Source organism: Sus scrofa, chromosome 10 (assembly GCF_000003025.6).
Source record: "Sus scrofa isolate TJ Tabasco breed Duroc chromosome 10, Sscrofa11.1, whole genome shotgun sequence".
Lineage (NCBI taxonomy): Eukaryota > Metazoa > Chordata > Mammalia > Artiodactyla > Suidae > Sus > Sus scrofa.
Genome location: NC_010452.4, coordinates 14702325 through 14718492, shown reverse-complemented (window position 1 = coordinate 14718492; position 16168 = coordinate 14702325). Strand labels below are relative to the sequence as shown.

The 16168-nt window shown below is 35.2% G+C and overlaps 1 protein-coding gene across 21 annotated transcripts in view; it reads left to right on the top strand.

Annotated features, from left to right (window-relative positions):
- Nucleotides 1-16168, top strand: part of CDC42BPA (CDC42 binding protein kinase alpha) — a 291711-nt gene that overhangs the window by 222496 nt on the left and 53047 nt on the right. For 6 of the 21 annotated variants that reach the window (XR_002336229.1, XM_021064423.1, XM_021064428.1 and 3 more), the window contains 2 exons: nucleotides 108-155; nucleotides 8250-8288. The exons of 7 other annotated variants lie outside the window; for them this stretch is intronic. Coding sequence is in view for 13 of the 14 variants with exons in the window: in XM_021064423.1 (XP_020920082.1) it covers nucleotides 108-155; nucleotides 8250-8288 (87 nt within the window). In the remaining variant the exon portion in view is untranslated. The remainder of the gene's footprint in view (nucleotides 1-107; nucleotides 156-8249; nucleotides 8289-16168) is intronic. 8 more of the 21 variants (XM_021064438.1, XM_021064431.1, XM_021064425.1 and 5 more) reach the window with 3 other exon arrangements.

Genomic DNA, 16168 nt, shown 5'->3' with positions numbered 1-16168 from the left:
ATTTGCCTTTCAATTGTTTTACAAAATTTTTGATTTATTATTTGTTCTTTAAATTAAATTGCTTCATCCATATTTTCTATTTTTTTATTGCTGTATTCGTTAAATAGGATTCCTTTTCTTCTTCCTCATCTTCACTGATTGATTTTTTGGATGACGTAAGTCTTTGATTTTCAAACCAATGCATCCTTCAGTAAAAGAGATCAGTGAATTGATATGAAGACTTTACCTAGTAATGCAGTCAGTTTCAGAAATATCACACTTGATCATTTGTGGGCCAAAATGTGCTTCTTTCTTACCTTAAATACAATGAAAGGTTATCATTATTAAAAATCACAAAGTAAAAATGTAATTTTAAAAGTGCATTGACCATCAGAGAATCTATAATTCCATTCTTTGCATCAGCAGTGAAGACTGGAATGCTTATTTGATTATTGTCACTCTGTGGATACATAGGCATAAATAATTGCTTTTTATTTTTCATGGCAATTTCTATTTCACATTCCCCTTTTCTTTTCAGCATTTTACTATATAGTTTCTATGTTAATTAAAAGTAAGCCTCTGGTGGTATAATCAGAAAAAGTGACCTGCTTTATTAAATTTTTCAATAGATTTTATTTTAACACAATAATTGAGTACAAATCAACTTTTAATACGGACAGAATTTTTCTTCTTGTGTTAAAAATTAAGTTAACATGCACTATATGCACTATAAATTGACTGCATTATCATTTTCTTTCCTAAATTAATTCTATAGATTTAATAATTTAGAAGTTTCTAATGTATATCATTCATTCTTTTTACAGAAATACCTGACACATACAATATCGCTATTTCACATTAACTGGAACAATAATTCTTGTTGTAAAGCATTTTATTATCCTGGTGAATATTCTCTCTTCCCCAAAATTGGGAAATAAAATGGGTTCAAATGCAAATACTGTACATATAACTTTTTTAAACCAGGAGAAATTCTTTGTTTTGTTTTTCATGTTTTATTAAATATAATTCTTATATAAAGAGGAAAATTAAGCCTAAATTTCTACTAAAGAAAAACTCCTGGTCTATATTTTAAGTGATTTTTTATTTCTTTGAAATATTTATATTGAAGTGTGTGTACACTTTTTAGTTCTAAATGGAAACTCTTTATTCTTGAGACAAGTAATTATTCTAGTTAATTCTACAGTGTAATAAAAGAACTCTCTTGATGTACAATAATATTTGATGTTATAATCTAGTGTATATTTCACTATTCTAAAATACTCAACATGGTATTTCCATACAGATAGCATTCACCTCAAAAGAATGGGAAGGAAATTTGAAAATGTTTCAGTTATTCTTTCCACTAGAAAACTGTTTTCATTTTTCTTTCTAACAAACTCTTCTCTCCATCCCTTTTCTCCCACAAAAATCTTTGAACGTAAAACACAGGAGTAGTCTATATTTTGGTAAATAGCTTATTAGCTCCTCTCGGCAGAAGCACAGCTCAACCCACTCCTGTCTCATCTCTGCTCTCAGAAGGTGCCTTCCACCACCGCCCAGCAGTAGGGTTTAAGTTTCCCCCTTTTGCTTTTTCTCCAGGAGTACCCTTTCCTATCCTTCACCCACCACTACTCAGCACAGCTTCAATTCACGCCTACATCTAAATTGGAAAGTTAGTACAGAGGAGTTCCTATTATAAAGTAAACAGGAGCTAAGTTTATAAAGGCTGCAGAATCTTTATGATTCAGGCTCCAGCTCTTCGGGGGCACGGCTTTTCTCTCATCTGCTTCCTAAGGGCTTTCCTTTTATTGCTGAAGTGCCCAAATCCTGCCTCTGCCACTTTCAAGGTATATAATTTGGAGCAAGTTATCTAAGCTTTGTGTGTCCTGGCCTGCTCATCAGACAAGCAGGATAATAATAGTAACTAATTTCATTAGGTAGTTTGACAATTTAAAGAAACAATATATGTGATGCCCTCAGTAATACGGGTTATTACTTCCTTATTCTCAATAGACCCATTTCCCCATTGCTGTGTTCTCTTTAGCTTTTCTCATCCTTGAACTGTTTCACTTAAATACTTTCTTAGCTCTTCACCACTCAGTCTTCCACTCACCACTGGTGTGAATCACTATACTTTGCTCCTGTTGAACCCTGTTACCACTGGAAAATGATTTTTATGTGTCAGGGTAAAGGCCAGGGTAAGATCCCATTCAAAAAAATACGTTGTATTCTTGTGCTCGCTTCAGCAGCACATTTTGAAAACAATTTTTCTTCGTTCATATTTTATGGCATAAACCTCTTATTTCTCTTCTTAGTTCATAATGTGACAACCACCCTTCTCAGCATTCTCATCCATTTCATCCTCAGAATCATAGCAGAATGGTATTTTGAAAATGGTGTTCAGTCTTTGGCATGCTTGGGTTCCACATCCAAGATATTTAGTATAAAACTCAAGTTCTGTAGCTTCCATTCTCTTAAGATTCTTAAGGAAGAAAACAAGTCTTAATTGTTCCTTGTGCCAGAATGAGTTAGATTGTTGGGCATGATGTTTCTGATATGTGACTCCCTTCTGTAGTAAGTAGACTCTAACTCTTAACTAACCCATGGAACACATCCTCTGCTCACGCTTTTCCATTTTCTGTCCCTTTGCTATAGAAAAGAAAAGGATTACCTTGAAGACTTAAAATTGAATTGTAGCTAGAATTCATAAATAGATATAGGAGGGAATACATTTTAAGGAAAATTGCGCAAATCCAGTTTTTTTTGGTGTCCGCACATCATTGACCTTTTGCTCTGCCTGCGTAGCCTGGTGCCCTCATACTGTGCTCTGACTCTTCAGAGCTTTACCACGAGTGCCTCCCTTCCTCCAAAATTACCCTCTGCTTTCTTCCTTACCCTCCCACACAGGCCACTAAAACTATAATTATTTTACTTAAAACAGTCACCTAATCACTCTCCTACCTCTAAACTTACCTCAGTCTGTTCCGCCTGTTATTCAGCATTCACGTGAATGCTAGGATTTGGGGCAGTGTGGGAAGACATTCAGAACAAGAAGCTTTCCCTTTAAGTTACACTGTTGAGAAAGAGTATATGTCAAAAAAACAAACAACCCAATTGAAAAGCAGAAGACCGAGTAGACATTTTTCCAAAGAAGACATACAGATGGCCAACAGGCACATGAAAAAATGCTCAACATCACTAATTATTAGAGAAATGCGAATCACAACTACAGTGACAGAAAACAACCAACCAACCCAAGAGGATGTGTAACACCAGTCCATTCCTTCCCTCTGATTCAGGCGAAGCAGAATACATTCTCAGCACTCTGCTTCTGTAACTCAGGAGAACTTAGGCATTTGGACTTTTCTACATGTAGAATAGTAGATCTTTGAAGGAGAAAAGCAACTTAGAAAACCTTTAATCCAGTGGTTTTAGTCCTTAATTCACCCAGCACTCCCACTAATAAAGTAGATAGGGTATTCCTCTACTAGTGGGGGTGACTTTCTAGGATTCTCATTTTAGGGAATAGAGAAGTGTTGGTAAAGGGGTTATGTATGACATTCTTTAGGGCAGGTAAAAGGGAGGTTTAGTTAGTTTTGAAAGAAACTGAGAGCATATTTTTTTTAGGTTTTTATTTTTTCTGTTATAGTGGATTTACATTGTTTTATCAATTTCTGCTCTACAGCCATACATACACACACATATATGCATACACACACACACACACACACACATTCTTTTTCTTACATTATCCTCCATCAGTCATGTTCCATCACAAGTAACTAGGTATAGTTCCCATTGCTATACAGCAGGATCTCATTGCTTTATCCACTCCTAATGCAATAGTTTGAATCTGTTAACCCCAAACTCCCAGTCTATCCCATTCCCTCCCTCTCCCCTCCCTCTTGGCAACCACAAGTCTGTTATCCAAGTCCATGAGTTTGTTTCTTTTCTGTAGAAAGGTTCATTAGATTCCAGATATAAGGAGAGCATTTTGATAAGTGGTCTCTTGGGTATGACATTCCCATATGAGATACTAAGACTGTAGCTGAATAGATGCCAGGATCCCTTCTGCTGTAGAAATCATTTCCTCTTTTACCCTCATCTTTTCTCTCAACCCCCCGTGCCCGGTCCTGGACTGCTTGTGTTACTGCTTATTGGGCCCAGTCTCAGCTTCCAAGTAGCAGGTGGGGGGCAAATGGAGCTCAACAACTTGGGTTTTCCCCCACCTGTTCCCTTCCTTCCCTTGGTAGCAGGGCCAGGCATCATCAGACCAAGCTTATAGGAACTTCCTTTTCTGTTCAGTTCATTTTCTTCTTTTCAAGCGAACCCCCAGAATGCTTGAATTGACTATCTTAAAAGGAATACTAATTACAGTTACATCAATGAATTAGTTGCTGTACTAATACTTGACAAATGTATTGTCATATATTAAATATATGCCAGGTAAGTTTTGAGTTTTATTAAATTATAGTTCTACATTCTGTTCATTAGGCTAAGTTTATAAAAATGGAAATCGCCCATTTTTCTGGCAAATGAAAATGTACCAACTTGCTTTTTGGAAAGTATCTTACTCTAGTATGTTGAAGAAAGAGTCAAAGAATTGAAGCTTAGAATATAAAGGTCAGACATGAAGAAATAGAGACAGTACCTTTCATTTACTCTTGGTTTTGACCTCATTTAAAATCCTGCTAAGATGTCCCAAAATATTTAGTTTCAGTCCTGGCTCCTAGCTTCCATCATTCATCTCTTACTTTTAACTGTTATTCCCCCCTTCCCCCAGCTTCTTTCATATTGTCATAACCAGTCTCATAGCTGTATGTGGGAAGAGTTGAAGAGGTGAGAATCAATGAAAGACGAAATTCTAAAACATGCATTGAAAGATTTGTTAATTGTATGATTAACAAATTGTATGTAATGTTAAGCCTAAATCCTTCTGAGAAAAATGGCATTTCTATAACTTCCTCCTTTAATTCTTGTTTTTTAAAACTTTTGTATGTTAAATACGACCTGATTTGAAACTGTCATATTTCAGAAGATTGTCGTATGCAGTTCTTCTCTAATTTAGGCAATAGGTTATATTGTATATTATACATCATATATTAATATTATAAGACATTTGGGTGATCTAGAGGGAAAGAACCATGACTGTACAGTCTTTTACCTCTCTGGTATTTTATTAAATAAGACTTCTGGAATTTATTAACTGAACCTTAAAACCTATTAGCTAAATTATGTGTCCATAAGAGAAATTACTTCTTTTAATTTCTGTTTTTGTGCTTACTTCCATAATCAGTCTTAAACTTCTGGAGACAATTTATAGACCTAGCTATAAAACGGTATTCGATTGCATATTTTAAAAGTCCTAGTTTCCAGTGCTTACTAAGAGACCAGTTTCAATGTTTATAGAAAGCCATGGTGTGTGGCTGTGTATGAAAGTGTGTGTGTGTGTGGTGGTGTGTGTGTGTTTTCCTGTAATTGCACCATTGGGAAAGTGTGATTCACCCTTTTCTATTGAAAATATAAAAATAGTCTCATTTCTAGGTAACCACTTGGGAAAGAATATTATTACAGTGGTAATTCAATATCACTGTTAGCTTAGAAAAATGTGTTTTCCTCCATATTCTAAGACAGTTTTGAGAGACATTTTAACTTCTTTTTGGTATAGTGGTAATGTATTTACCTTAAACAATTTATTTGTGCTCTTTTTCATGGTTTTAACACACTCTAGATTTGGGTCTAGGAGTATAGATGGCCCAAAAGTAATGGTTTCTCTTTGTTAAATGTTTTATCACCTTTTACATGTGTGGTACTCTACTTTGCACAATGGTAGATACTAAGATTAATCAGATATAGAAAGTACACCTCAAAATGCTTATCTCAGTCTTAGAAAAAATAAATATGTGGTCAGAGACTATACAGAGTAGAAAATGATAAATGCTGTAAGAAATACTTAGGTGACATATTATGGAATTGCAGAAGGATACATTCCATATTTATTAAGAATTTTTAAATTTTATAGGCTTTAACTTATAAGCATGATACAACATTTCCTGCCCTTAAGGATCTGAGTCTTGTGGAAGAGACACCCATCTAAATAAATAACACCAATGGGAGAAATAATAAAAGATATAGATTGTATTATAGGAGTATAAAGGAGATATTATAGAGCTTAGATTTAATCAGTCTCATATGTAATACTTATTAAAAGACTTAACAAAGGGGAAAGGTGACCAGCTTCCTTTTGAACAAATTAAGTTTGAGGTTCCTGACATGATGTGGAGATGTCCAGCAGATAGTTTTCTAGATGAGTTAGAAACTTAAGGAAAAAAGTGAACTGGCAGTATAAATTTGGAAATAATCAACATGATTGAAAGCAGATTGAGATCTCCCAGGAGGAGACTGTAGCAAGAGAAAAATAGTAAGTCAGACAGAAACCTGGGATCTCTCAAAAAGAGAAGGGGCTGGAGGAATAGGATTCCACAAAAGAGAAGAGGAGCAGTGTTCACAGGGGATGCAGTTACTCAGGAAAGTTTCATGTCACAGAACCTGAGGGACTTTGGTGTTTTCAGAGGGAGTGGTCAGCAGCCTCAGGGACAGCTGAGATGTCCGACACCATAGGACCTTATCAGCATTTCATTAGAGCAAGCAAAGCAGAAGCCAGATTTTACTGTATTGAGAAGCGAATTGAGAAGCTAGGAAGTAGAGACTGTGACTGTGCATCATTTGAGAATTCCGACTGAGAAGGTTTGAATCCTAGCTCTGCCACTTACCAGTTTTGTCATCTGTTGCGGGTTAATCTGTTTTCTTCTTGTTTAAAAGGGGAATCATAATACCTACCTTTTAGGATTTCTATGAGAATTAAGAGAGTCAATATATGTAAAGTACTTTGAAAAACACCTGTATATATTATACACATGAGAAATGTTAGCTATCAGCATTATTAAGAAGAGAGGACAGAGAGTAAATGTTAGCTAGAGGAAAGTTGGGGTGTGAGTTATTTGATGTTTGGTTGTCTGGTTTGGGGGAGTGTAAAGAGAGACAGATACTCCCTGTTAATACCTGAAGGAGTATAATCAGGATTGAACCTGAGACTTTAGCCTCCACCGTAATGGAAGACCGAGTGGACTAAGAAGGACTTGTTTAGAAATTTGCAAACCTTCTAATCCTGCTTTGCTTTTCACTCTTTGGGATATAGTATTCAAATCATCTTCCAAAACAGTTTCCTATAAAAAAAATAATTGTTCCTGTTTACCATCTGCCAGAGGTATTGTACAGGTAAAACTGATCATCTTGATTGATGTTTCTTATGCTTGAGATTGTTTTTCAAGTTTTCTCTGAAATCTTTTATAACTCCTATAGACTCAGTTTATAAAATCCATCCTCTAAGTCCCCATAAAAATCCTGTACACCCCTCCTCCAGGTTCCCATACAGTCTTTGTACGTATACATATTATAGTATGTCACATTGTCTTCCTCACCAGCCTGGGAACTGCCATGCCCTCTTTGTCTTTTAAGTACCTGACATATTGTAAGCCCTCGATAAATGTCAGGTTGAAGTGAATATAGGAAACTGCTTGAGTAGATATGGATTATATTTGTGAAGCTCTAGCAGCATCACAAATTTCAAAAACTTGAGAAATATTTTTCTATAGTTATCTGCTTATTGTTATTGTTAGTTTTTCCAAATTACTTAATTCTTTAATGTCAGAAAAGTAAAAGTCCCTCTTTTGATTTAGCTTAATGTCTAGTCAGGAGGAACATTATTATTGAACTTTTTGTTTTAATTCACCATCAGTAATTCTAAAGGTCTATTTAGCTCTTATCATTGAAAAGAATCGTCTTGGTAAAGAGTAGGAATTTGAAAGATAAATGTCTGAAGCAGCACTAGTTAATGAAATATTTTATTAAATGCTTGCTAGCACTAACTCAGAATTATTTATTTCCTTTATGTGTTCCCGTTTCAAGTTGCCACTACAATCCTTTGCAGAAAAGAAATTGGCTGTAGCTTAATGGAGCATTATTGGTGGGGTGGGTCTCTGTTTGTACCAGGTCCAGTGATAACTTATTACCACCCTTAGACCTAGCCTGAGCAACTATTTCTTTACTTTGCTGTCTTCCAGTTTTTCCTGAAAATACATGTACCTTCAACCTATCAAAAATATGTCTTCTATGTATGTTTATATGCTTTGTCTGTTAATACAGTACTGGTCACTGAGAGTCGTGTGTGTAAATATTTGTAACGTAGTATTCTCCTTTCTTTGTTGAAGCGCTCTCCGTCGTGTACTCCAGCTAGCAAAGGCAGACGTGTAAGAGACTATTGCACTTTGTGTGCCCATCCCGATGCCCTCTACCCTCTCTCTTATCCTTTTTGCCTGTGGTTGCAGTACATGCTAATGTTTCTGTGATGTATTATGACATTATTGCATGCTTTTGTGCTGCTGCTCCTGCTATTGCTACTCTGCTTTTCTGTATTTTTTTTGTTGTTGTTGTTTTTTGGCTTTGGCCGCAAAGCTTTAGGAATGTTCATATAAATTTCTGTAACCAAACTACTAAAAATATAAGGTATCTTTTTTATTTTGATTGGGTAAAAATGTAATCCTAAAGTATGCTTTTTAAATTGGTCACATACAAAGTAAATAAACTTCTAAATAATTCTTATGTAAGCAATACGTAGAGATTCTTAGAAATTTTAATTATGTAGAAAGAAAACTTGATAATTCATATGCAAAATTCAAAGAAGATTTGGGGCAAGTTATAGATCTTATTGACTATAATTATGTGTAAATCAGTTCTGGAGAAATCTTTGATAGAGTTTTTTTACATAGTTCAGAGTTAAATTCCAAAATACATTAATAGATTTGAGGCAATGATGTTGATAACAAATCATTTATATTCTAAGATATTTCCAAGATTTAAAAAATATTTGTAGCATTCTTTATATATGTACGGATTACATACTATAAACATCTTTCTATGCTAAGGCTAAGTCAGTGTTTCTCAATCTCAGATGGACTAGCCACTTCCTCTGTCCTGCAGGATTCTGATATGCCCAGAGTGGGGAATAGATGTTTGAAAACTGCTCAAATTTTTCTAAATTAGCCTCCACCTCAGCACCAGTATGCACACATTCAAATTCCTAGGTGACACTCAGTGGGCCAGCTGACACTGTTTGCTCTGGTTTTCATATGCACTATAAATAATAACAAAAAGGAAAATCTGTAATAGGCACACATTTTAAATTTTCCCTTAGCTTCAGGATCATTAGTATTGATCAACACCTTACATGCAGAATTTTTGATCTGGGAAAGTTCTAAATCAGGGAGTTGGCTGCTTTGTGGAAATGTGGGAAGCAGTAAAGTGACCCATTGCTTCCTGTGCTCTTATCTTTCTGCTGATGGAGGATTGAATGTAAAATAAGCATGATTAGACCTCTAGCCTGGGAACCTCCATGTGCCACAGGGTGTACCCCTAAAAAGACCAAAAAAAAAAAAAAAAGAAAGCCAAAAATAAATAAATTTTAAAAATAAAATAAGCATGATTAGAGTTCCCACAATGGCAGAGTGGATTAGGAATCCAACTGCAACAGCTCAGGTTGCTGCAGAGAAGGTGCAGGTTTTGATCCCCATCCCGCTCAATGAGTTAAAGGATCTGGTGTTGCCACAGCTGTGATGTGGGTCCCAGCTGTGGCTCAGATTCAGTACCTGGCCCAGGAACTTCCATATGCTGTGGATATGGCCATACAGTTTTTTAAAATATAAACAAACAAACACGATTAACCCTAATATAGTGCATATTTTCAAACCACTGTTTAATAATGAATAAGCAGTTTAGATACCAGTGGTCCAGCCAACCTAACTCTGACTTCACTGATAGCTCATTATTTACTCAAGTTTATGAAAAGATTGCTGGTCAACTGACTTATTGATTATTTTAACATTTGTAGAGAGTTAAAACCATTGTTTATTTGGATTTATCAAATCTGGGTAATATTAAGTAAATAACATCCAGAAGAGAAAACCGAAATATGATGTTCCCAGTTGTATTAGGTTCAAGTCATCAGCCTGTGAATTGACTACATTTTTAGCTATTTGTTTTTGAGTCAGGTTATCATTCAGAGAGGTTTTGTTTTTCTGGTTAAATTTATCATAGATTGGTTATGTCTTTTGCCTTGTAGACTTCTAGGGACTTTGGCCACCCAGAACATTTCCGTAAGTCTGGAAACAAGGGGAAATTTTTGAGGGAAATAGCTGTTACAAGGCCCTCTGCTCTTTAGTCTACTTCTTTATTCTGTAGGATATAAGTAAGCCACACTTAACCAGAGCTTACTGACTTATAATTACATATCTTTTTTTTTTTTTTTTAACGTGGATGTGGTTAACTTGGTAATTTGCTTCTTAGGCTTCCTTTAACGTTTCCTTTATTGCCTATTTGGCAGATAAGAAGTCAGCCGGTGAAAAGTGCTCATGTATGTAAGGGAGATGATTGAAGAATGACCAATCTTTCAGTAGTTAAATAGGAACATAAATTAGTGAGGAGCCTCAGTAGTCCTGGGAATTATTACATGTATTAACAGCAGGGCACAAGTAGTTAACATTCCTAACAGCGTCCTTGAATCTAACAGTGGTATACAGTTTTATGTTACATATTGTGTTTTTAGACAAGAACTATATTATACTTTGATAAATTTGAAATTCTCTAAGTGACTGTGAAATGTCATATAAATGTGGTATATATTTTTATTTCCAGTGTGCTCTAAACCCTCATTTACAGTTTGAATACTTGTGTTTTTAGTAGTAGTATTTAATTAGTCATAGTGTAAGATTTGCTCTTAATATTAATTATTAATGTCTGAATACAGGTGGTTATGGAAAGGTTCATAGTGTTATCATTAATAGTGAGAAACACTGAGGATCTTTTAGATGATTCCTTTAGAGTTTAAATCAGAGGTTATAGATAACCAACATGTGGCTGGACTTTCTTTTCTGTTTTTTTAAAACATTGTAAGTTCTCCAGAGTAGATACTCAAATCAATAAATTGAAAATAAGGAGAAATTCTCTTAAAGAGAAACAAGTTATGTTACTTGTAACTGGTAAGATTACATTTATGAGTCAGAACCTTCAGTAATTGATGATTTGTTTTAGAATGATAAAATATATTTACTTTTACTGTTGTCCAAGCGATATAGTATAATACTGTTTTTTTATCATAAGCGCAATTAACAGAAATAACTAAATCACTAAAAGTTTGAGGTTAGAAAGTGCTTCTCAGAATAAAAAAATGGGAGAACTTGCCACTTTGTTTCCAAAATACTTTCAGCTAAAGGATAAAAGAGATGAAAAATAATTTTTTTTCTGTTCGCTATTATATTTACCAATACAAAACAACATGTTAGATATAAGCTATTTCTTAATGTTATCAAATCTATATCAAATCTTGCTGTCTTTTTATTTTAAAACAAGTTTTCTTATGTGAATGTTTAGCAACTTGTATTTATTCATATCTATAATTTTTTTTGGAGTAGAAAAGATCCATCAATACATATTCAAGATAAGTAGTATTTGGATTTTTTATATTTCTAAGAAGACCCTACTGCATAATGAGAAATTCCTGATAGAAAGTGGGTAATCTAAAAACCACATCTGAGCCAGGGCAGAAAATCTTTTCTATTTTACCATGCTGCTCTAAAAATACATTTTGTGGGTCATTTATTAGAAAAGTCCTAATAGATTGTTGGAAACCTCATGGACTTTTTATATGACAATGTTATGCATTGTGGACAATATGCTGATATTCAGTTTTTCTGCCTTTTTTTTTTTTTTTTTTTCAAACAGAGCAGTAAGTAAAAATGACACTGGAGTACAGCAGATGTTTCTAGTGCCTATTCATATGAATACCTCTTTGGGAGTTCCCATCCTGGCTCAGCAGTTAACAAACCCGACTAGTAGCCATGAGAATGCAGGTTCAAGCCCTGGCCTTCTCAGTGAGTTAAAGGATCTGGCACTGCCACGGCTGTGGTATAAATGTGCCTCGGATCCTGCGTGCTGTGGCTGTGACATAGGCCGGCAGCTACAGCTCCAATTTGACCCCTAACCTGGGAACTCCATATGCCGTGGGTGTGGCCCTAAAAAGACAAAAGGACACACACACAAAGGAAAAAGTCCTTAAAGAACATTTGCTTGGTAAAAAGAATCAGTTAATCAAAAAATAGAAAAAAAATCACACTTACATAAAGCTGTTCTTTATTTGTCTCAATAGATTGAAGCTTAGAAATATTGAATAAATTACTTATACTCCACTTAAGATTTGTTTCTAAGATCTTCCTTTGGATTATATCAAGATGTACTGTCCAATTAATATTAGTTATTTGTTCTTTTTTATTTTCCCCATTTATCTTTTTTTCTATAATCATAAACCCAAGTGTTAAGATAGCTCTGCTGTTTATGTAAACCATATTTATTAGCTCTTCCTGCATTCAAATCATGGCTTACATTTAATGCTATTTTTTATAACACAAAGAACTTTTAACTTCTTTGGTTTTAATATAATACTAATGATTATGTTTGCTTGAAACATAAAAGTAACTAATACTCTATTAATCAGTTGCTTTGCTGTCATATTTTACCTGAATCATTGCCAATTAATTATTAAAATTAAATTTAGGCTGTCTGTAATCCTGACATATGTCATTAATGAATATTCTGAAAGTGTAATAAAATTGTTTTTTAGTAGATAGAATAAGCCATTAATTAAAGTGCATTGGTAAGCATGTAATTACAGATAAAATTAGTAACATCTTAAAAGCCACAGTCATGCTGGTGATCATTAACACTTTGGTGAAGCGACTGTGTAAGTGGTATTATGTTTTTCTTGTTACCGGTAGCAACACAGAAAGAAAATGAAATATTAAAATCTATTAATCTGATTAGTTATTAGCTTCTACTAGAGTCTTTTAAAAGACCTGGAATTTTTTCTTTCAATTTTATATTCAAAACTTTTTGCCATGAGTTTATTCATCTTTACCAAACTTTTGTGTCTTTGTCTTTATGAGAAACACTCTTGGAAAATAAAGTGGTAATTTTCAACTTCATTTATATATGCATGGTTTGTTTTTTTTTTTAAATCACAGTAGCATTGTAAATGGCATGGTTCAACTCTTTAATATGGTTGATTAATGCCATCTCAAAATATCATTTCAGTATTTCTTTTGTCTTTGTTGAAGAAAGCTAACTCTATTTTGTTTAATCTCTGGAATTTATTTTTATTTTAAGAGGATAAAGCTCCAAAAAGCTAGTGTGGGAATTTTCATTATTCTATTTTACTACAATTAGGGTGGGTTATTTTTATTTAAATGTTTTTTACTTCTGAATAACCAGTTTTAACCTCCCTCAGCTAAGGAAATCATTTTAAAATCTGTTCTCATTTCTATTGTTTTATTTTATTGACAAGTGAAAACTTGTTAAGAGAAAAAAATTTATGAATGGCAATAGTTCTTCAGAAGGGCCAAGAGGTATGTGCTAAAAGCCTCAATCATTCCTTGAGTCACTAATTTGTGTAATCACAGATTAAACTGTGATAGTGTATTTTTTCTTTGCTAATATCACACCATCATAATGTCACATTTTCATAGGGTCTTGAAACATGCTAGTAAATATTTCAACAACCAACTTGATGGATAGGTTTGACAATTTTCTTGATATAACCTCCCGTTAGAGCAGATGTTGGCAAAATGGCTTAGAGTGGTGTGTTCTAATTTCAATACAACCAAGTATATAAAACAGTATGCTCAACTTCTGTCAGCATGTGTTCACATGGCACAAAGAGCAAGCCTGCTTTAAATTTCAACCAGGGCGTTCCCGTCATAGCTCAGCGGAAACAAATCTGAGTAGCATCTATGAGGATGCAAGTTTGACCCCTGGCCTTTCTCAGTGGGTTAAGGATCCAGCATTGCTGCGGCTGTGGCATAGGCCAGTAGCTGCAGCTCTGATTCGACTTCTAGCCTGGGAACCTCCATATGCCATGAATGCAGCCCTAAAAAGACCAAAAAAAAAAATTTTTTTTTTCAGCCAGTACTATTGGATACAGCAGTCTCTTGCCTTTCTCACTTTAAAAAAAATTTTTTTTAAATAACTAACACTTGAGCTACAAAGCCACTATATTAGCTATATTTAATTTTATTCTCTGAGAAAATTTTCATGGTATTAACTCACTGTCTTATTTTAAACTCTAAAATGGATCCAAATTGTTTCTGAATTCTCTTCATCACCTTTGTTAAACATAGCATTATTCTTTACACAGGAAGTTCTGATTTTATGTCTTTTAATTAAGCTATGGGCTGGAGGCTTTTGTGTAGCAGGTCAGAACCTTAAATTTTCTTAAAAGAACCCAATTTTATACACAGAGCAAATCCTCCACTTGGACACTTCTATAAAACTTTGTTAACTCTTAATTATTTGAGCAGGTTTTTAAATTTGTATCAGTGTAAAATGTATTGATATCGCTTTGCTTATCAATTCCATTTTATTTTATTTTTTTATTTTTTTTGTCTTTTTGCTATTTCTTGGGCCGTTCCTGCGGCATATGGAGGTTCCCAGGCTAGGGGTCCAATTGGAGCTGTAGCCACCCGCCTACGCCAGGGCCACAGCAACGCGGGATCCGAGCCGCGTCTGCAACCTACACCACAGCTCACGGCAACGCTGGATCGTTAACCCACTGAGCAAGGGCAGGGACCGAACCCGCAACCTCATGGTTCCTAGTCGGATTCGTTAACCACTGCACCACGACGGGAACTCCTCAATTCCATTTTAATTCCATCATCCCATGGACTTTTATTCAGCTTGTAATTTATATAATCTTAGGGAAACTAGAAGGAAACTTTTAGAAATAAATGACATTTTTGCTTTACTCCCAACTTAGGGTCATGTTTTAGAGTAACAGTTTAAACCGATAAGCTTCTTCATGAGTGTCCTGCAGTAAAATTGTGAACTAGGCAAAATTTGTCTAGAGTCCTGTTTTCTTCTTTCTTTTATTTTCTTGTTCCTGGTCATAGTTCATTACCAGCCTCCATGATCACCATATTGCTCTGAGAATCTCTACTTTGGAGCTACCTGGGAACAACAAAACGAGTATTGAATTTAGAGTCAAGAGATGAAATTCAGGCCTGGCTCTCCCACCTAATAAGGCGTACTAGTTTTATGAAATATCCACATTGCACACACAAAGCCGACACACAGCTGATATGCGTCAGTTCAGTAGTTCAGTTCTTAAAATGTGAGATACCCTCCTAGCCGTTGGTACATAGCTAACTACTCGAACACCCCCTAGATGCCCGAACTAAGACCCTTCCTCTCCCCACTTCCCCACTGTCCTCTAGCTAAAGGTTCCAGGCCCAGCTTGTAGCCATGCTAGTTGGCCCCACCAGTCCTGCCTTGTGGTTTGCCAGAGTGCTTGCCCTTGCCTGCCACCCTGGGAGGCCCCAGGTGGGCACCAGCAGAGTATTTACCAGCCCAGTAACCAGTCCCTAAAATAGTAACCATAATAAAAAAAAAAATAAAACATTTGAAGTACATATTTAAAATCTTTAAGCTGATTTCTTATTTTATTGATTTGTAAATCAGTAAATTTACAGTAAATGCTGATCATTATTCTTGAGGTACTACATATTTGAAACAAATTCTCTAACCTTTCCAGATTGTTTTATTTATTTATTTATTTTTTGTCTTTTTGCCTTTTTTAGGGCCGCTCCTGCGGCATATGGAGGTTCCCAGGCTAGGGGTCGAATCAGAGCTGTAGCCACCGGCCTACGCCAGAGCCACAGCAACTCAGGATCCAAGCCACGTCTGCGACCTACACCACAGCTCACGGCATCGCCAGATCCTTAACGCACTGAGCGAGAACAAAGCTGATAGATTTCTTTTTTGTTTGTTTTTTTGTTTTGTTTCGTTTTGTTTTTGTCTTTTTGCCTTTTCTTGAGAGCAGCTCCCAGGGATCGAACCCGCAACCTCATGGTTCCTCGTCGGATTCGTTAACCACTGCTCCACGATGGGAACTCCTCCAGATTGTTTTTCATTGACTTTGATTAAAAAACCCAGTCCTGGTAATTTTGAAAATTGCCAAATTGAATATGTTATCAGTGTGCTCCATAGAATCTTTTTTTTTTTTTTTTAACTGTTTTTTGGGGGTTTTTTT